Source organism: Schistocerca americana, chromosome 4, assembly GCF_021461395.2.
Source record: "Schistocerca americana isolate TAMUIC-IGC-003095 chromosome 4, iqSchAmer2.1, whole genome shotgun sequence".
NCBI lineage: Eukaryota > Metazoa > Arthropoda > Insecta > Orthoptera > Acrididae > Schistocerca > Schistocerca americana.
Window position 1 is genome coordinate 493,900,160 of NC_060122.1, and position 21,388 is coordinate 493,921,547.

Genomic DNA, 21,388 nt, shown 5'->3' on the forward strand with positions numbered 1-21,388 from the left:
TGGAACACACTTTCCTTTGCTTTCTTTATACTTAGGAATGGCGACTTGGTCTCCTCATATCCTCACATGACAGTGCCAGAAACACTTATTTAGAACGCACTAGTCGTCCATCTCTGCTTCGGACAGATAAGCGAGTACTCTATTTACTCCGGCTGGCCTCTGAACTCCTACGGTGGTACCGAATATAATCCAAGGGAACTGACCAATCAGAAACTCCGGATCACTAATCAATTAACCCCATCCCATGACTAGCTCTTGTCAAACGTTTATCATAAGGAAGCTTTGTAATAACGTTTCATTCTGTTCAAATGGTTCAAATGGCTCTGAGCACTATGGGACTTAACTTCTGAGGTCATCAGTCCACTATAACTTAGAACTACTTAAACTACTTAACTACTTAAACTACTTAAGGACATCACACACCTCCATGCCCAATGCAGGATTCGAACCTGCGACCGTAGCGGCCGCGCGGTTCCAGACTGTAGCGCCTAGAACAGCTCGGCCACCGCGGCCGGCTTTCATTCTGTATTACCTTCGAAAAAAAGAAAAAAAATTGAAATACAGGATGGTGAGACACAGCCTGAAAAGTTTTTAAGGGTGTTGCAGGGGAGGTTGTGTTGAGGAATAATTGTTAAGACAAAGTTTGGAAAGTTGTGCCATTTACGAGTCATTTTGCACTGAAGTTACCCAATCAAGTCATTGCACGCGGAAATTCAAGTATCTGCACGCGCTAAAATGCGCCAATGCACAGACGTCTGTGGGTCCGTGAGTTACCATTGCTCAAAATGCTCATTGCCACTTAAAATATGTCTTTTTCTGAAGTGATAAATTTAAGGTAGATGAGTAAAAGCTACATCTGCTCGGTTTGAGGAAACTAAACGTAGGACAGGTTTGGCGACACTGTTTGGCAGGCTGCCTGAAATTGCGCGCGCGATGACCTGATTTGCCAACTTCACTGCTCAATAACTCGGAAACGACGAAGAGTATCGAACAATTAATTCTGAGTAAAAAGTCCCCTGCAGCACCCTTACACGCTTTTTTGACTGTTTCTGACCACCACGTATGATATGCACACAGAGGTGGCAAAAGTCATGGGATAGCGTTATGCACATATACACATGGCGGTAATATCGCGTACACAATGTGTAAAAGGGCAGTGCTTTGACGAAGCTGCCATTTGCACTCAGGTGATTCATGTAGAAAGTTATCCAATGTGATTATGGCCGCACGACGGGAATTAACAGACTTTGAACGCCGAAGGATAGTTGGAGCTAGCTGCAAGGGATATTCCATTTCGGAAATCGTTAAGGAGTTGAATAATGTGAGACCCAAAGTAACAAGAATGTGCCGAGAATACCACATTTCAGGCATTACCTCTCACCACGGACATTGCAGTGGCCAACGGCCTTCGCTTAATGACCGAAGGCAGCACCTTTTGCGTAGAGTTCTCAGTGCTAACAGACAAGCAACACTGCGCGAAATAACAGCAGAAATTTGGTGTCACTGGGACATGACAGCAGACAACCGATGCTAATGCCTTTGCTAATAGCACGACATTACCTGCAGCGCCTTTCCTGGACTTGTGACCATATCGGTTGGTTCCTAGACGAATAGGAAACAGTGGTCTAGTCAGATGAGTCCCGATTACAGTTGGTAAGAGCTGATGGTAGGATTCGAGTGTGGTGCAGACCCCACGAAGCCATGGACCCAAATTGTTAATACGACACTGTGGAAACTGGTGGTGAACGGTGTCGACTGAATTTACATGGAATGGACTAGGCCCTCTGGTCCAAGTGAACCGATCATTGACTGAAAATGGTTATGATCGGCTGCTTGGATACATTTGCAGCCATTCATGGACGTCATGTTACCAAACAGCGATGTGCCATGCCACTGGGCCACAATTGCTGGCTCAGTATTTCTGCTGGAGACTTCCAACAACTCTTTGTGTCCATGCCACAAGTAGCTGCTGCAATACGCCGGGCATAAGGAGGTTCGACACGGTATTAGGAGGTAATCCGTGACTTTGAATTTTGTCACCTCATTGTACATGGTAGCGTCACAAATTCATAGGCCATTTTTAAAGGAACCAGAAACCGCAAGCCTACAGTGTAAACTACCAGTAAACGATATTAGTCATACGAAGAAGTAATATTCTTCCAGAGAATGGTCTTCGAAAGTTGCCGCTGTTGTGGAAACGACGGGAATGGCACAATAGAACGAATTCTCTAAATGCTCGTTCTGACCTGGGTCCATCCGATGCACTGTCGCCACCCAAGGTTTTCTTCGTAAGCTATTGACCAGCAGGAGTAACTGTCACCTGTTTTGAAGCACAGTCCGCAGAATATACTTGACATCCAGTGACAGTAGGGAGAAGTTAGCAATGGAAGACGCCTTAACATTTCAGACTGAAGACCAAGAGAATGAATAGCATTTCCAGCTGTAAGATTCCCATGACGCTATCATTACTAGTCCACTGCGGAAAGCTGCTCATGCTTTTTCATAGTAGGCGAGGGGGTGCAAAGCACAGAGTTATGTTTGCATGGTCAAAGATGGAGGACAGAGAAGAGAAACGCTAAACCTTAGCGCCTCGAGAAGATCTGGCCCTCTCTAAAAGGTAAAAGCGGACCGACAGTCTTCAAGAAGCAGAACTGTTGGTAGTGTAGGGAGATCTCAAATGCAAAAAAAAAGTGATTTTAAACGTTCACCTACTGACTGACAATCAGAATTTATTATTTGTATGTTTAAATTTTTACCACCACTGGTACATCTTTCTAGGACCTTCAGAGCCATGTCTCGTCCGTCACTCATCATTTGAAGTGTTATTTTTGTATTTTTCTCCTTGTGTTTTGCAGACTTTAAGAAAGTTTTTGCTACAAAATTGCTGGGGCTTTCGTGGGCACTAGTTGACAATTGCCTATTGACTTCCAGCCCACGTTCTGTTTCAAAACTTTGTTTGCCGATTTTTCTGACGTTTTGCCAGCACGAGTGGCTGGCTTTGTCAAAGCTTCACTCTCGATTGCTTATGACGGACCATCACTGGAGCGTGAAGCCTTGAGAATGCCAGCCACTCGTATTGGCGAAACGTTAGAAAAACCAACTGCCGAAGAACCAGGGACAGAAGCCAACAGGCAGCATGCCAGAGATTTTGTTTTCTGGAACGTTTGAATGAAAAGAAAAAAAAAACAAACAAATACCTCTAACATGTGTTTCCTCTTTGAGAGGAATAAAGATGCACAACACATATTTGTCGTATTTTCGGGGAGGGTGCCAATGAAGAAAGTACTGCAAAAAAAAAATAAAAAAAAATGTTTGTCGCATTAGACAAGGTCACTTTGAAGTGAACGATTCGCCAACTTCGAGAGGACTGTAGGAGTTCTATGAACATTTTAAACCATGTTGACAGTTAACCTGATAATTAGCGGTTTGTTATCAATTATCACGTGAACATGATCGCCCATTCGTGTCAAAGAATGTTCATTGGTATCGAGAAAAGGTGTTTCACATCAACACGAAGAAACAAAGAAATTACTGTGAACCCAACAAATAAACAAGGCTCCGCACAAAAGTCTCTGCGGATTCACAGAAGATGATCTAAGGCTGGTAAGTGGAAAAAGGAGCTGTCATAAAGTACACAGTGTTTCTCACCGTGAGACAATAACTGCTGACATCTTTTACCCAGAACTCTAGACACCTTGCTACCGCAACTGTAGAAAACAAAGAGAAGACTCCAACAAGTGCTGGTGCAACATGGCAGTGGAGGCCCGCTTATCGCGAAAACCAAAGAAGCAGATGTCCAGCGTATTAGCTCCAGAATAATCTCACAGTTCCGGTAGTTTCCCCAGCTCGTGATCTCAAATTTTCACCTTTTCTATTTCATGATGAATAACTTCGGGGGAACTGCACTCATAACAAAACTGTTTTATATTTTCTCAATCAGGGCTTGTACAACTTGAAATACGGATCTATGTACTGATGAAGCTGAGAAATTCCTACGGCGTTCGGTCAGTCGCATATAATCAAGTCGGCAGCTCGTGGTCTTGCAGTAGCGTTCTCGCTTCCCGCACACGGGGTCCCGGGTTAGATTCCCGGCGGGGTCACGGATTTTCTCTACATCGTGATGACTGGGTGTTGTGTGTCTTTTATCATCATTGACTCGCAAGTCGCCGAAGTGGCGTCAACTAAAAAGAACTTGCAATACGGCGCCCGAACTTCCCCGCATGGGGACTCCCGGCCAAAAATGCCACACGATCATTTTCATTTCATTTCAACCCCACAGTAATTTCCTCGATACCAAAAAATAATCTGTTTGTTTCTTTTTTTATAGTCGATGTCTTTGATAAAACTGACATTTGGTGATCAGTGCTAGTACCCTAATTCATATGAATTTAGTGCGAACTATTTGAAACTTCCTGGATCATAAAAGCTATGTGCCGGACCGAGACTTGAATTTGAGACCTTGTCTTTCGCGGGCATGTGCTCTACCAACCGATTTATCCAAGCACTACTCGCAACCCCTACTTGCCGCTTTACTTCCGCCATTACCACATCCCGCCAACCTTCCAAACTTCACGGAAGTTCTCTTGCGAAATTTGCGAGTCTAGCACTCCTGAAAGAAATTATACTGCGAAGATATAGCTTAAATAGAAAACTTTCTGGCAGATTTAAAATGTGTGCCGGACAGATAGTCAAACTCGGGACCTTTGGTTAAGCCATATCTCCAGAATATCCTTTCTTACAGGAGTGCTAAGCTCGCAACTTTCGGAGGACAACTCCTGTGACATTTGCGAGGTATGAGATGAGGCAAAGGTGCAAGTAAGGCTATGAAGATGGATCGTGAGTCGTTCATGGGTAGCTCAGTTGATAGAGCACAAGGCCGTGAAAGACAAACGTCCCAAATTCGAGTCTCGGTCCGGCACACGGTTTTAATCTGCCAGCGGACACTCAGCTGCAGAGTGAAAAGTTCATTCTGCAAACTATTTGTTTAAGTAGCCATAAATCTTTGGTGCACGACATATTTCATAATCGATTCAAATTTGGGCTTTTCCTGGTGTTATAACTGTGATACGCCTCTTCTTAACTACATCCCCATAATTAACCTGGATTGATCAATGTGTCGATTTATTGTTGAATTCATGTCTGCAAGTATGATGGAGTACCGTGCTCCCGATGGTACATCGAACGGGATCTTTTTCTGAGGGTTCAGTTTATTAGAGGAACTGGTAGGCAGGTTAGGTACCGCCACAACAACCATCTGAACTGCGGACTGTCTTTAGAAGAAGAGCCTGGGATTCATTTTGAGCAACGGGCTTACCGCACGCCTTTTTGGCAGCAACAATGGAGAAGAAACGATGAACAGAGAGATATAGAGTGCGCATGTTAGATAGCTGCCAACAAGTGATGCAGGAAATTTACGTGCTAACAGGTTAATAGACCGTACTCCGTTGAGAGCTCCCGATAGTGAAGCGCAGGACTGTTGACGAGAAGAGGAAAACCTTTTATGCATCTGTGGTAAGTCCAGAAAATTGTACGTTGCGAAGAAGAAATATGTCAGTATTGTAATTATTTGTTACACTCATATATCTATACCACCAGAATAGATCACGAACGGTAGTTCTGTAGCTAATCATTTCTTTTCATCGTGATATAAATCGCGTGTATCAGTAGCAGTTGTTACCGATCGTATTCGCAAAGTTTTTAATCGGACAATTTTGTTCACGCTCGAAAGATTTTCGATAAAATTCTGCTCGACTCTTAAGTCGCTGAGGAACTCCTTTACGGATCACGGAAAGCTGTAACTTGCCGAGAAACGAGTTCCGACGTGAAGGTCAAAGATCACTATCGTAAACTGCATTGATTCAATGACGAGCAATTTGTGGCGTTATAGCAAGACAGTGCACCACTTTAACCACGCCTCATAGCTTGTTACGTTATCGTTCCTTCTAACGTGTTACGATTCTGTTGTAATCTTACTAGGGAAGTTGGCTAAAGGCAATATTAGAGGAGCAGCATTGCATACTTCGCTCTGACCGCTAAAGTACGTTTAGAAGAGGCTGTGCTATCTTTTGGAACACTACCGCTATTCTGCCCGCTACTGCAGGGATCTTTAGCTGCACTGCGAAGTAGTGCAGTCTGATAAGACGCCACCAGGGACAGGGTTCGTGACTTATCTCAACGCGCTGTGCGTATTTCATTTGGCGCAGATAACTTCGCACATACGGGAGAGTCAGCCCTCTGGCATGTTAGCGAGGTCAGCAGCGGACTTCTAGTTTGCAGAAACTTAGCCTCGCTTCAGACGTTTTGTTTCTGGTGTGCACTTGACCTACCTGGCATGCCTCCTTTGTCAACGTCCTAAGAAATAATATTTATGTTTTAGTAACGCAACTTATACGTTCAGTTGTATTTGAACGTATACAGTCTTTACCTGACAATTACGTTATGCCGTTTATGCCATGTCACTTATCACGTTCATTACATTTTTAGTTGCTATATTTTAATGCACACTATTAAGAAACTTTTGTTATAGGAGACTAGCGAGTAGGTAAGATCACAAATCAGACTTATCGAACGACGTGCCAGATGGTCTCATACCATGAGAAAGACCGGGCGAACAGACATAGATAGATAGATAGATAGAGAGAGAGAGAGAGAGAAAGAGAGAGAGAGAGAGTGAGAGAGGATTCACCTACCACACTAGCCGCCAAGAAGGGAATCTTTTATTGTTTATATTTACTGTTTAAATATTAATATAAAGCTCCAACCGCGCTGATACCGCTACTTGCACTGAGAACTTGTTAATAATAATTTCAGTATCACTCAGTTCATCGGGAAATGCTAGTTACAAATTTTAGTTACTGTCAGTGCTTTTTGACGAAAATAGTGGACCCTGAAAGGGCTGGTGCCAAACTGTTAAGATAGCTTACTAGTCAGCCTACGACTAGTTTTCGATGTGGCAACACACGAACTAGGATGTGAAGTGCAACTCCGCGTAAAGACGGAATTACTTGTTAAATTTGCTTCGCAAAACATATTTGTGCGATCTCATGTTGATTCTAGGATCATGTGAAGTATTTTTGCGTTTTGAAGTGCTCGGCAACAAATGATTAACGGTAGAGAATCTTGTTATGAATATTAACGACAGACTAGCTCTCAGATTTTGTTTTGCTATAAATAGAAATAAAATCCAGTGGCATCCCAATACTCTGCAATTTCAGTGTTAATAGCACCGAATTCTTCCCCATTTGCCACTTCATTATGCACTGTTTACTGCATGCACTTTAGTGCCTGCGGCTACTGGAGAAGAAACCAAGAGGACAGGTGTGCAAGTTGCCTCCATTTATGCTACGGATAGTGAGTGTGGATGTTATTTACTGAAACCCTCCGTGTTGGTTAATTCTGGCACATCTTTTCCGTGGATTGAGGTGTATTCAGGAGTCCACTGTGGATTATTCGAGGGTAATAATTTGAATCTTTTGGGAATTATACTTGACGTACCCTCATGAATACTTTCCAACCTATCCTGCCGACGAACATGTGTTTCACATGTCATACAACAAAGTATCATTATTTAGTTATGTCAAGTATTTTTTATGAGGTTATAAAGTTGAAAAACACAACAATAAAATCGTATTTTAATGTCTAAGGCAGTACGATGACCTTACAATAACTATTGTACTACGTTAAAGTTGATGTTTCAGCGGTCTTCAGCCTGAGGACTGGTTTTCTGTAGTTCTCCACGCTAATCCGTCATGTACAGGCCTCTTTACCGTCACATATGTTTTAGGATCTGCATCAGTTTGAACCTGCATACTGCGGTAATCCCTTGTTATTCCTCTACAATTTTTAGTATCTCACGCTATTCTCTATTACCAAATTAGCTATTCCTTGTCCCACAAGATCTGTCTTCCCAATCTATTCTTTATTTTATGCCTCATCTTTAGATTCTCCAACTACCCATCTACTCATATTTTCAGCAGTGCTGTGGCAAACTGCATTTCTTAAGCTTACCCGTACTGCTCGTCGTCTACGAATTACTTTTATGTAAATCTAAACTTTGTGAAGATAACACCAATAGCCTAAGTCAGAGTTGTAACAGATTTTTTGTTTCTGTGTCTTTATGGTTGTCAAATACACTCCTGGAAATTGAAATAAGAACACCGTGAATTCATTGTCCCAGGAAGGGGAAACTTTATTGACACATTCCTGGGGTCAGATACATTACATGATCACACTGACAGAACCACAGGCACATAGACACAGGCAACAGAGCATACACAATGTCGGCACTAGTACAGTGTATATCCACCTTTCGCAGCAATGCAGGCTGCTATTCTCCCATGGAGACGATCGTAGAGATGCTGGATGTAGTCCTGTGGAACGGCTTGCCATGCCATTTCCACCTGGCGCCTCAGTTGGACCAGCGTTCGTGCTGGACGTGTAGACCGCGTGAGACGACGCTTCATCCAGTCCCAAACATGCTCAATGGGGGACAGGTCCGGAGACCTTGCTGGCCAGGGTAGTTGACTTACACCTTCTAGAGGACGTTGGGTGGCACGGGATACATGCGGACGTGCATTGTCCTGTTGGAACAGCAAGTTCCCTTGCCGGTCTAGGAATGGTAGAACGATGGGTTCGATGACGGTTTGGATGTGCCGTGCACTATTCAGTGTCCCCTCGACGATCGCCAGTGGTGTACGGCCAGTGTAGGAGATCGCTCCCCACACCATGATTCCGGGTGTTGGCCCTGTGTGCCTCGGTCGTATGCAGTCCTGATTGTGGCGCTCACCTGCACGGCGCCAAACACGCATACGACCATCATTGGCACCTAGGCAGAAGCGACTCTCATCGCTGAAGACGACACGTCTCCATTCGTCCCTCCATTCACGCCTGTCGCGACACCACTGGAGGCGGGCTGCACGATGATGGGGCGTGAGCGGAAGACGGCCTAACGGTGTGCGGGACCGTAGCCCAGCTTCATGGAGACGGTTGCGAATGGTCCTCGCCGATACCCCAGGAGCAACAGTGTCCCTAATTTGCTGGGAAGTGGCGGTGCGGTCCCCTACGGCACTGCGTAGGATCCTACGGTCTTGGCGTGCATCCGTGCGTCGCTGCGGTCCAGTGCCAGGTCGACGGGCACGTGCACCTTCCGCCGACCACTGGCGACAACATCGATGTACTGTGGAGATCTCACGCCCCACGTGTTGAGCAATTCCGCGGTACGTCCACCCGGCCTCCCGCATGCCCACTATACGCCCTCGCTCAAAGTCCGTCAACTGCACATACGGTTCACGTCCACGCTGTCGCGGCATGCTACCAGTGTTAAAGACTGCGATGGAGCTCCGTATGCCACGGCAAACTGGCTGACACTGACGGCGGCGGTGCACAAATGCTGCGCAGCTAGCGCCATTCGACGGCCAACACCGCGGTTCCTGGTGTGTCCGCTGTGCCGTGCGTGTGATCATTGCTTGTACAGCCCTCTCGCAGTGTCCGGAGCAAGTATGGTGGGTCTGACACACCGGTGTCAATGTGTTCTTTTTTACATTTCCAGGAGTGTACTTTGCTCTTTCCTGAGCAAAATTTTTTTGTTTTGAGTACATAATTTTTAAAATTGGTTTGTGTCTCTATTACAAAATGTTCCTTTTACTTAAATTGTGTTAAATATTTGCGTGCTAGATTTACTTTGCGAAAGAGAATGAGAACATTGTAACTATCAATTTTAGTTTGAGTAAAAGCAAAATGTTTGTGAAAGAGTGAATAACAGTAATCGCTTGTCACAATATATGTGAGATTGCTCTCATGTGACGTAAATGGAGGAGAATTCATTTTGAAACACTTAAATGTGTTTCTATTTTAAAATGATAATTTGAGCGTCACGGTACCGAAATAGTAATATTGTGGAACGTTTAGCGTATTATGGGTAGCGAGTGCGATGTGAGCTGTCAGTGTCTTGCCATAATAACTGTTCACACGACTACTACTACCTTCTGCTCGGAGAAAACAACAGATGTATTAACTTTCGGTTTACCGCGATCAAGATAAACCTGTACAGTTGATGAATATCAGTGGTGATTGAAATGAACATAATGAGCACGCTACGTGGTGGCTGTATAGGGATCATCGACGTGGGAATTCGATGTTCTTCAACCACAACTAAGTGAGCCATTACATTTAAAATTTTAGATGGTTGGGAAGCTCTCACTCCGCAATATACCGCCAAAATAATTAAATTTAAAATTATAGTCCTTACGAATAAATATTAGGCTTAGAGTATTCATTGTTGGATAAAACTTTCGCAGACGTCCGAAACCGAGTAAAAAACATGGAAATATGTTACAAACAACATTATGTATTACTGAAATGTGTGGAAGATGTGTATCTACTGCTACAAATCATAAAATGAAGCTTATCACACAATGAAAATAATATATTTCTTTAATGAACAATTTCCCAGTTGCGAAATAGCTTTGGCAACCAGAGATGGTGACTGACTACATAAGATGCCGGAACGAGTGACAGACTTTCGTTCGATAAGCATCATCGTGAGGTTACCTGTGGGAAGGTACATGGCGGCACAATGAAATGTAAATATTAAAAAATGCATTATGCAATATGCAGCTGTATTCGTTATTTTATTATCGACTGTTTATTTTAGTTATTTAAGACCATCCACGGGTCATAAAACCTATTCAACAATGAATTCCACAACTGTAAATCTTACCCAGTCTGAGAAGTTCTGTTACACCATTACAATTGTGGAATACACAGTTGAATTGGGGTTCACACCAGTGGATGGTCTCAAGTCGACTGAAATCGATAGTCGTTAACAAAACAACTAGCACAGCTATGTTGTATAATGCAGTTCCTAATATCCTTAAAAGCTGTCTAACACCTCCAACACAAAATACATATAAATATATGAAGGTAGTAACTGTTCCGAAAGAACAGATACCAATGATGACCATGCAGCTTCTCTAGAAAGGAATGATAATTAATCGACAACCTCAGGCCGGCCGTAGTGGCCGAGCGGCTCTAGGCGCTACAGTCTGGAAACGCGCGACCGCTACGGTCGCAGGTTCGAATCCTGCCTCGGGCATGGATGTGTGTGATGTCCTTAGGTTAGTTAGGTTTATGTAGTTCTAAGTTCTAGGGGATTGATGACCTCAGAAGTTAAGTCCCATAGTGCTCGGAGCCATTTGTACCATTTGACAACCTCAGCTGCCAACAGGTGTTGTTGATATACTTCAAGGGAGACAGCTGAAAAATGTGTGCCCCGACCGGAGCTCGAACCCGGGATCTCTTGCTTACATGGCAGACGCTCTATCCAACTGAGCCACCGAGGGCACAGAGGATAGGGCGGCTGCAGGGACGTATCCCTTGCACGCTTCCCGTGAGACCCACATTCCCACCTGTCCACAACCTACATTCGTGATGTTCTTGAAGGATATTTGCAAATTCACTCATTACTCGCGCCAACTAAGGTGACGATTCCCGTAAGAGTTCGGGCAAAGAGTGCGCCTTCGCACAGAAGAAGATCAATGGCCGGGTAGCCTTTAACTATATAAAAATAGTAACTGTTCCGAAAGAACAGATACCAATGATGACCATGTAGCTTCTCTAGAAAGAAGTGATAATTAATCGAAACCCTCAGCTGCCAACAGGTGTTGTTGATATACTTCAATAGGGACAGCTGAAAATGGGTGCCCCGACGGGAGCCCGAACCTGGGATCTCCTGCTTACATCGCAGACGCTCTATCCATCTGAGCCACCGAGGGCACAGAAAACAGCGCGACTGCAGGGACTTATCCTTGCACGCACGATGATCTATAATGGTAGAATGGAACGTTTGAAAAAAAAGTAGACTCTGCTCTTATATCTCACCTAATCACCACTTCTGAAATCGTTACAGCTTTCTCAAAATCTCATGCGCCATACATCGCATAATGCCTAACTGTAAATCAATTTTACTGTCTTTTTTTTTACGAAATAATATCATAAAAATGCCATTTAGAGCATATATTTTCCACAAGAGGCGAATATCTGCTGCGTTTCTAAACTGTACGGTGTTCATCGTATGTTTAACCTTAAAGTAAACAAGAGCTGGTGCAGCACTACTAGTGATTGATTGTGGGCTCAGCGCACCTACGCCCCATCTTCTGGTGACATGGAAATAGGCCCCACTTATGTATTAGTTATTCCATTGTTCAGACACGCACTACATAATGAGGCACGCGAAAGAACTGAAATCTCACTCTTTTTACAAATTAGCGTGTTACATCTTTAATACATGTAGTTCTTTCACTCATTTTGTCTGCCTCACCACTTGTGCTCATGCGTCTTGCTAGTATACGCTGTGAATACGTGTGAAAGTTGCTTCTTGTTCTGTACTAAAACTCAGACGAGGAAAACCGTTAAAAAGTAGCGCAGCAAGAAGTATCCTGTGCTTAATGTCTTCGAGAAACTAAAAAAATCCATCGTTACAGACACGATAGATTTCAGAAATAATATCTGAGTTTACCGGAGCATCTGTGTTGCGTGTAAACTGAGGTGACAAAAGTCGTGGGGTACCTCCTAATATCGTGTCGGACCTCCTTTTTCCCGGCGTAGCGCAGCAACTCGACGTGGAATGGACTCTACAAGCCGTTGGATGTCTCATGTAGAAATACTGAGCCATGTTGCCTTTGTAGCCGTCCATAACTGCGAAAGTTTGCCGGTGCAGGATTTCGAGCACGAAATGAATTCTCGATTATGTCCCATAAATGCTCGATGGGATTCATGTTGGGCGATCTGGATGGCCAAACAATTCACTCAAATTGTCCAGAATGTTTATCAAACCAGTTGAGAACAACTGTGGCCCGGTGACATGGCGCATTGTCATCCATAAAAATTCCATCGTTGTTTGGACACATGGCTGAGAATGATCTCCAAGTCGTCGAACAAAACATTTTCCAGTCAATGATCGGTTCATTTGGACCAGAGGACCGAGTAAATACAACCCACACCATTACGGACCTGCCACCAGCTTGTACAATGCTTTGTTGACAACTTGGATCCACGGCCTCGTGGAGTCTGCGCCACGCTGTAGACCTACCATCAGCTCTTACCAACTGAAATCTGGGCTCATCTGATCAGGCCACAGTTTTCCACCGATACGGTCAGGAGCCCAGGGGAGGCGCTGCAGGCAATGTCGTGGTGTCAGTAAATGCACTTGCGTCGGCGTCTGCTGCCATAACCCATTAACGTCCAATTTCACCACCCTGTTCTAACGGATACATTCGTGGTACATGTCACGCCGATTTCTGCTGTTATTTCCCGCATTATTGCTTGTCTGTTAGCACTGACAACTCTACGCAAACGCCACTGCTCTTGATCGTTAAGTGAAGGCCATCGGCCACTCCGTTGTTAGTGGTGAGAGGTAATGCCTGACATGTGGTATTCTCGGCACACACTTGACATTGTAGATCTCAGAATATTGAATTCTCTCAGGATTACCGAATGGAATGTCCTCTGCGTCCAGCTGCAACTATCACTCCCCATTCAAGGTCGGTTAATTTAAGTTGTGCGGTTACAATCACGTCGGTAACTTTTTCATACGAATCACCTAAGTACAAATGGCGGCTCCGCCAATACACTGTCGTTTTATACGTTGCGTATACGATATTACCACCATCTGTATATGTGCATATCGCTGTTCCATGACTTTTGTCACCTCAGTGTTTTAGGTAAGCAGAAAGGGAAAGACAGTACAGATAAAGTATCTACTCCTGGCGAGATGAGAAGCCTGCAATTACGTGTAGTGCGAAAATGTGATAGTTTTGTGAAAAGTGCTGTGTGGTCGGATGTGTATGCTGAAAAACTGCTTTTTATTTTTTCAGGTTGAGAGTCACGTCTGTTTGCAACAAGCATAGCATCAATGAAGAAATATCAAACAAAGTCACCAAAGGTGAGAGAACAGTACATTAGCAGCAAGATAAAACTCTGATTCGAAAAAAAAGAAAAAAACAGACGCGTGAAATATAGAGGTTGTCGTACTTAACTTGACGCCCACAAATAACTTTTTTCAAATAGTTCAAATAGCTCTAAGCACTATGGGACTTAACATTTGAGGTCACCAGTCCCCTAGACTTAGAACATCAAATACATCCATGCCGATGAAAGATTCGAACCTGCGACCGTAGCAGCAGCATGGTTCCGGATTGAAGCGCCTGGAACCGCTCAGCCACAAACATTTTTCAGAGGCAAGAAAATTTTTTAAATTCTCAGGTTGTACATTAACAATTATGATTGATTTACTTGTAACTTTGTTTGTTATGACTACAAGAACAGAAGCATCATATTCTTGAATAACACCATATATTTTTAATTCGGTACTCCACTTCCAAGGATGCCACTTTTAGAATGTTCTGACAGATTGTAAGTTCTTATACAATGAAGCGAAAACTAAGCTTCCAATGTTTCTGAAAGTTTGCGATAAGCTTGTATTGCTAGTCTGACATGGATTTTTAGTACAAAAATCATGAAAAAACCAAGACATATTCAGTACGTGAAGAGATGAATTTGGGAACAACTACCAGGAGAGGCCGGGAAATAAACAAATATAGCAGAGAAAAGAAGTGGACGACACAAATTCGTCTGGGAGGAAAATGAGGTGGCGAAGGACAGGACATATAGCCATGCGAACGGACAGCGAACAAACCAAGGAGGGTACTTACAAAGTTTTTTGCTGGGTTCTGAGAAATAAGAGGAAACTGAGACGATGATAGGAGTTGGGTAGATGACATTGAAATATATAGAAACAATGTGGATGCTATGGCTGAAGAATTTGATGCATCGGGACGTTTGGAAGAGGTATTTATTCTGATATGCAAGACCAATGGCTGCTGTTGTTGCTGGTAGTGATGATGCTAATGATGACTGAGACGAGGTAAATAAAAAAATTTCAGCGGACTGCCGATGATTGTACAGTTCTCACCTTTTCCGTTTTTTACTTAGACGGACAAAAGGACATTTTGCACTATATTACGTTGGTATCATATGCCTTTTGAGCGTATACATATTGCCCTTGTGACCTCTCTTCTCAAGTCGCAGTTTTTAGATCTAATGTGGGCTTATATCGTCATTACCGACTGTATAAAGTCTCATTTATAGCAAACGAGTTTCACTTTATGTAACAGGTAGATCAGTGATCTTTGTTGTTCTGTTTACATGTAGATGTAAAGAGATGACAAACATCTATCGTGTTGAAAATCACATTTTTTTTGGCTTACATCATTCGAATGTGTCGTACTATACGCAGGTGTCCGGATTTAAATGCGCTGCGTTACACTAGCCACAATATTTTCTCGTTTGAGTGTTTTGGCTTATATGCTCACCATCACCTATTGGTTTTGTGTAATTTGAATTTCGTTCCGATAATGTGGAAAGGAGAGGGGGAAGAGGTAGTGACATGTTGTAACTTGTGTGTGCGAGTCTGTGAGCGTGTGTGTGCCTATGTGTGTACGTATTTATGTACAGTTTTTTACACATGTGACGGAGAATGGGATAGGAGGGAGGCGAGGAGGGGAGGAAGAGGGAGGGGAAGGCGAAGTGTCCTAGCCTGTGTGTATGTCTGTTCTGATTATTACTTTGCTAAAGCTTTTTATTGTGGCACTAGTGTGTTTATAATCTCGTTAAACTGACACTTAAATAAAATTACAATTGTTACAATCATCAGTGACAATGTTCTTAAATAAAGCGAAGAGCGTTTGGTGTGAATAGTACATTATCCAGTCGCGAAAGACAGCAGAAATCCTCATATTATTTGTAAATGCCGTCCGAAGGAACAGATACCATGCGTTCATATAATTGAGTTGCCTCGATGGGCAACGCATGCACCACCTTTAGTGCAGATGCACAATTACGTTCGACGTCTTGCGGGAATCTCAAACTAGTGAGCAAGCAGGACATGGACAGGGACTGCAGATAAGAGGGGCTAAGTGAGAATGTGCGTTGGCCGGAATGTGTGCCGAGATAATCCTCGCAGTTGCTATAGACTCTGGGTCGGGATGGCGCTGTGGTTAACACAGCTGCGTAATAAGCAGGAGATCTCGGTTTCGAATCCCGGTCTGGCACACATTTTCGCTGGTCGCCGCTGACTCCACATAAATTCCCGATGCAACTGACATCAACATTTCCTACTCTTTCTTTTCCTTACCCCCCCTCCCCCCCACCCCTCCACCTTTAATTTTCATAGAACATTTACCAGTTCACATCTTATCCGACTGTATAAGTAAATTAACAACAACAACTCACCAATTGGATAGTAGGGCAGCCGTGGGTAATGGCGCCCCTTGCTGTCCGTATAGCCTCGGATAAGCCTGGAACACAAACGGCAGTGCGTTAGTACACTGATACATAAGATTACTAAAACTGTCAAGGGTATATTCTGGTTTAATATGTCAGATGTAGGGCGGAACATTACACAGAACAAATGCTCCAGGTGTCACTGTAGGAATTTGTGGTGAGTTACTATGGGACCAAACTGATGAGGTTGTCGGTCCCTAGACTTACACAATACTTAATCTAACTTAAACTTATTTTAAGGACAACACACACACACACCCATGCTCAAGGGAGGACTCGAACCTCCGACGGTGAGAGCCGCGCGAACCGCAGCAAGAAGCCCGAGACCACGCGGCAACCTCGCGCGGCTGTCAGCTTAGATATCAGGTGTCAGCGTAGATGGTTAAAATTAAATAGCGTTTGAAACCCTATCGACGTGCATTGTTTTGGCATGAAAAGCGAGCCGCATCTCAGCATATTCTCAGATGTACAATTTCGTGGAGATACTTACCTTGTGGACACTGATTTGTCCAAGCCTGCTGGTCTATGGTTTCATGTAATGTTTGATGTGATCATAAATTTGTAAATTATAAACAATAACTTTGGGTAATTTTTGTTTCTATTATTCAGAAGAAAATAAAACAAATATTGCTCCACGTCAATATGTTGTCGTCGTCAGCGTTGCTACTATACTCTTTCTTGGTATCGAATCATCTGAAACTGCTGATTCTGTCACTGAAAACTGCCGACTTTCAGCCTAGGCAGGGGTGCTTGGGTGCTTGAACCGGGCGCCTGCTACGGAGGCCCGTACGCAGTAACATTCGCCTAAAAGTCGTTCATGGACCCTGTTGCTAGCCCAATGGTTCATCTGGCCGTCAGGCGAGCAACAGTTGCACGTCTGTTCGCCAGTACCCATCTCCGCAGCTGCCGTTCACCTCTGTTATCTATGGGCCGTGGTGCACCCACAGTTACCTCTGTACTGATAATGGCCTTTTAAAAGTCAGGTAAATCTCTCCATTTTCACATTACGACAACTACTGTCATTTCTTGTGCATCGCCCGACACGCTTTATGTCCCCTCCACTGCTAGTGCTGCCATCTGTGAGTGGTTACTGTACGTTGACTTCGAACATAGGCGGTGGTCACATTAATGTAATTAGACCGTATAACGTTCCCAAGGAACCCAGACTAACCGTAATGTCTTTCTTCTGTTACCACATTCCACTTCTTAAGAAGATCCTTATCGATATACTACTCCGCAAGTCCCAGTGCAGTGCGTAGCCGAAGGTATATTGTAAAAATATTGGCGACCTTCTGTCCTAGTTCATTCGCATACTGAGCGTGGGGCAAATGACTATCTATATGCCTCCGTGAGCCCTAATCTCTTTAGCCTTTCTTCTCACGATCTCTATGCGATATATAATGTGGTGGTAGCAAGGCGGTCACACAGTCTTCTTCGAACATATGGGATTTCCCCAACAGACTTTCTCGAGAACTGCATCATCAGTCTTCCAAGAAATATTCTTGGGGCATTACTGTTACGCTTCCATGTGTCCTGTAACGACCTGTCACGACTATAGCAGCATGTCTGTGAACTCTTTCGGTGTCTGTTGTCAGGTTTACATGCTCCAAACACTGGAAGGCAACTATAGATTTGCCGATACTTGCGTCTTGTAGGTGATCTGCCTTACAGATGCCTACACACTTCTGACATCGTTAGTGTGAGAGCGAAATGTAGTATTATGAACACTGAATAAATCTGCAGCTGCCAAGATCGCTAAGTTCATTTATTCATATAGATAGCCAGCCGCTGTGACCGAGCGGTTCTAGGCGCTTCAGTCTGGAACCGCGCTGCCGCTACGGTCGCAGGTTCGAATCCTGCCTCGGGCATGGATGTGTGTGTGATGTCCTTAGGTTAGTTAGATTTAAATAGTTCTAAGTCTAGGGGACTGTCCCATGGTGCTTAGAACCATTTGAACCATTCATATAGATAACCGATTTCGACAGTTCTCTGTTGTCATGTTCGTATCTGCAAAAGATAGGACAGAAAATGCTGGGACACAGCATCTAACATGACAGCACACATAATTATATCTAAGATTTGCAATACATAGGATAACAACATACTTACGTTCACATCATTACACAATCTTCTCCTTCAGTACAGTAAGTGGTGCTATACAATGTATATCCATGTTGGTATCGAGAGCTATTCTAGAAGTCGGCATGTCAGTTTTAAAATAACAGCTATGCACACACATGTTATTGTGCCGATTACAAGTGCCCACATTCATCACCTCTTCACACTCACAGATTCCAACGTAAGCATCCTTAGTGATGCAGTGGATCATCAGATGGTGCAGTGGTAGTACGAACCGATATTATCTATTAAGTGTGATCACTTGTAATCAGCGCAGTAACATGTGTGTACATGGCTGTTATGTTAAAACTGACATGCCGACTTGTACTATAGTTGACGATAGCAACGTGGATATACATTGTATATACCACTATTTGCTGCACTGAAGGAAAAGATTGTGTGATGATGTAAACATAGTATGCTGTTATTCCAGGCATTGCAGATCTTGGATACAATTATGTGTGCTGTAATGTTAGTTACTGTGTCCTAGCATTTTCGGTCATATCTTTTACAGATCCGAAGACGGCAACAGAAAATTCCCAAAACCGTTTATCTATATGAATAAATGATTTTAACGCTCTCGGCAGTTGAAAATTTATTCAGTATTCACTTTTTTGTATTTTCCTAGAACCCTTCCAGCAAATCCAAGTCTTCCATTCTTCTTCCTTAACAATGGTTTCGAATCGCTTCTTAGTGCTACCCTTAAATATATTTACGAGGCCGGCCTGTGTGACCGAGCGGTTCTAGGCGTTTCAGTCTGGAACCGCGCGACGTCTACGGTCGCAGGTTCGAATCCTGCCTCGGGCGTGAATGTGTGTGATGTCCTTAGGTTACTTAGGTTTAAGTAGTTCTAAGTTCTAGGGGACTGATGACCTCAAATGTTAAGTCCCATAGTGCTCAGAACCATTTATATTTAAGTTGTGACGAGCAGCTCAAGAAGTTCACCACTAATCTCGTAATCAGATGTTATAACGTTCTCCTTCTTTGTTGAAAGCGTTATCTTATATTTAACCACATTTAAAGAAAGCTCTCATTCATTACACTGACTGGAAATTTCATCAAATTCTATCTGTATGTCCTTACAATCGTCCAATGACGATACTTTCCTGCAATCAACAGATTATGACAAACGAATGAAGCTGAATAACCCAACTTTCAGTCATGTTTTTATTTCACCAGAATTTCCGAGACGAGCAGCTACCTCCGTTTCTTTTTAAATTAAATATAGTTTACCAAATATGATAATAGCATGAAGACTTACACATTACGTAGAACTTTTTCTGTCAGTGTACAGGGATACTCTTTTCTTTTACTCGTAATTTTTCATATAATAGTGTGCAACTGCTGTAAAAGGCATAGTGCGCACCCGTAGTTTTTAATGATGTTCTGCTCTCCCTAGCACTTCATATTTAGTTGCCAGACTAGTTTCAATGGGAGCACTCTGCTGACGCCAAATTTTTCTCAACATCTCTTTGGCCTTGGTGTTTAAAGGTCACTGCGTTCTATTTTCAGGTGGCCCATTCAATTAATATAACCGCGCGAGCTTTCTTTAGTCTAGACTTGCGTTCTTGTTACCATGCCAGCATGACGACCTGCAGTAATTTCGCACTCGGGGAAAGAAGTGCGTTGTGCGTATTTAGAATAACACCTGTCTGAGACTAATTAATTTATAGGCAATGTGGATTTAATCTTTTCTCCCCAGCGAAGGCGTTTTTCAATGTACGGTAATTACAAGATCGTTACTTGCTCTCCGAAACTGCTAACAGCTCGAAAAAAATGCTACATCTGTAGTTTCAAGAAAGAGAGAATGAATTTTTATATCTACAGTAATGGATGGTTGGTTCGATTCAGTACTGGAGACAGAAGACACTATTAAGTATATTATTATTGAGTACATTATTATTGAGAATTATGTCTGTTGGAAACCTGAGCGGTATAAACGTATTTCATTCAGTCTGGAACCGCGCGACCGCTACGGTGGCAGGTTCGAATCCTGCCTCGGGCATAGATGTGTGTGATGTCCTTAGGTTAGTTAGGTTTAAGTAGTTCTAAGTTCTAGGGGACTGATGACCTCCGCTGTTAAGTCCCATAGTGCTCAGAGCCATTTGAACCATTTTTTTTTATTTAACGCAGTTTACGTACACATCTTTTCTTGTTTGCGCCGTGTTACCGTTAGATGTAATCTGCATGCTTGACTTCCGTAGCTAAAAGTAATTCTATACCTGCCAAAAAAGAGATCATACATCCCTCCGAGATGCTAATTATAAATTACTGCATTAATTGCTATTTTACTATTTATTTCTGAAAAGGAATGAGTGAAACTTCAATTTTTTATTGTTTTTAAATAAAATTCGGCTCTAATTGTCAGCTAAAGATTTGTGTCACAACTTGGATGTGTTTTCATGAAGATAGTCTCCACACGGTAAATGATCCTAGTAGTGACGAAAATGCAATTCGCGCAAAAGCATCTGTTTAAGAATGAGCGTTCAAATTTAAAATTTTTACTTGGAACAATCGGGTGATTGGAACCTACAATCTGCAGAATGAACAAAACATATCAGTTTTACTTTTTTGCTTTATTTTGTATTTACTCCTGCGTTTTGTGTTTATTTTTTGTCTCCCCAGTATTTGCTAGGCAGTTTCGTACATGGCGTTAATCACTAGGCAACACATGGTAAACATTTCCGTGACGAGGAAACTGTATTCTGTATTTACACAAATCCGTCACTGTCAATGTTTCCGCTTGATATTGCTACTCTGCGTCGCAACTGCTGTTTTCGTATTATTCATTCTCCGGTGCTCATTTTTCTGCCTGTCTCTTATCCACGGCAAATTAAAGTACGTTTTCTATTATGTGAGAGGCAAGTGTTGAAGAGATGCCCAACAAAAACATGATTGTCCTGTATCATTTCCTCGATCAGATACAGGATGT

The 21,388-nt window shown here is 43.1% G+C and overlaps 1 protein-coding gene across 1 annotated transcript in view; it reads right to left on the bottom strand.

Moving 5' to 3' along the window:
* LOC124613576 overlaps window positions 1–21,388 on the bottom strand; it is an 896,539-nt gene that overhangs the window by 191,023 nt on the left and 684,128 nt on the right. Inside the window, exon 3 of the mRNA XM_047142291.1 lies at window positions 16,288–16,352. Within this exon, the coding sequence (XP_046998247.1) occupies window positions 16,288–16,352 (65 nt within the window). The remainder of the gene's footprint in view (window positions 1–16,287; window positions 16,353–21,388) is intronic.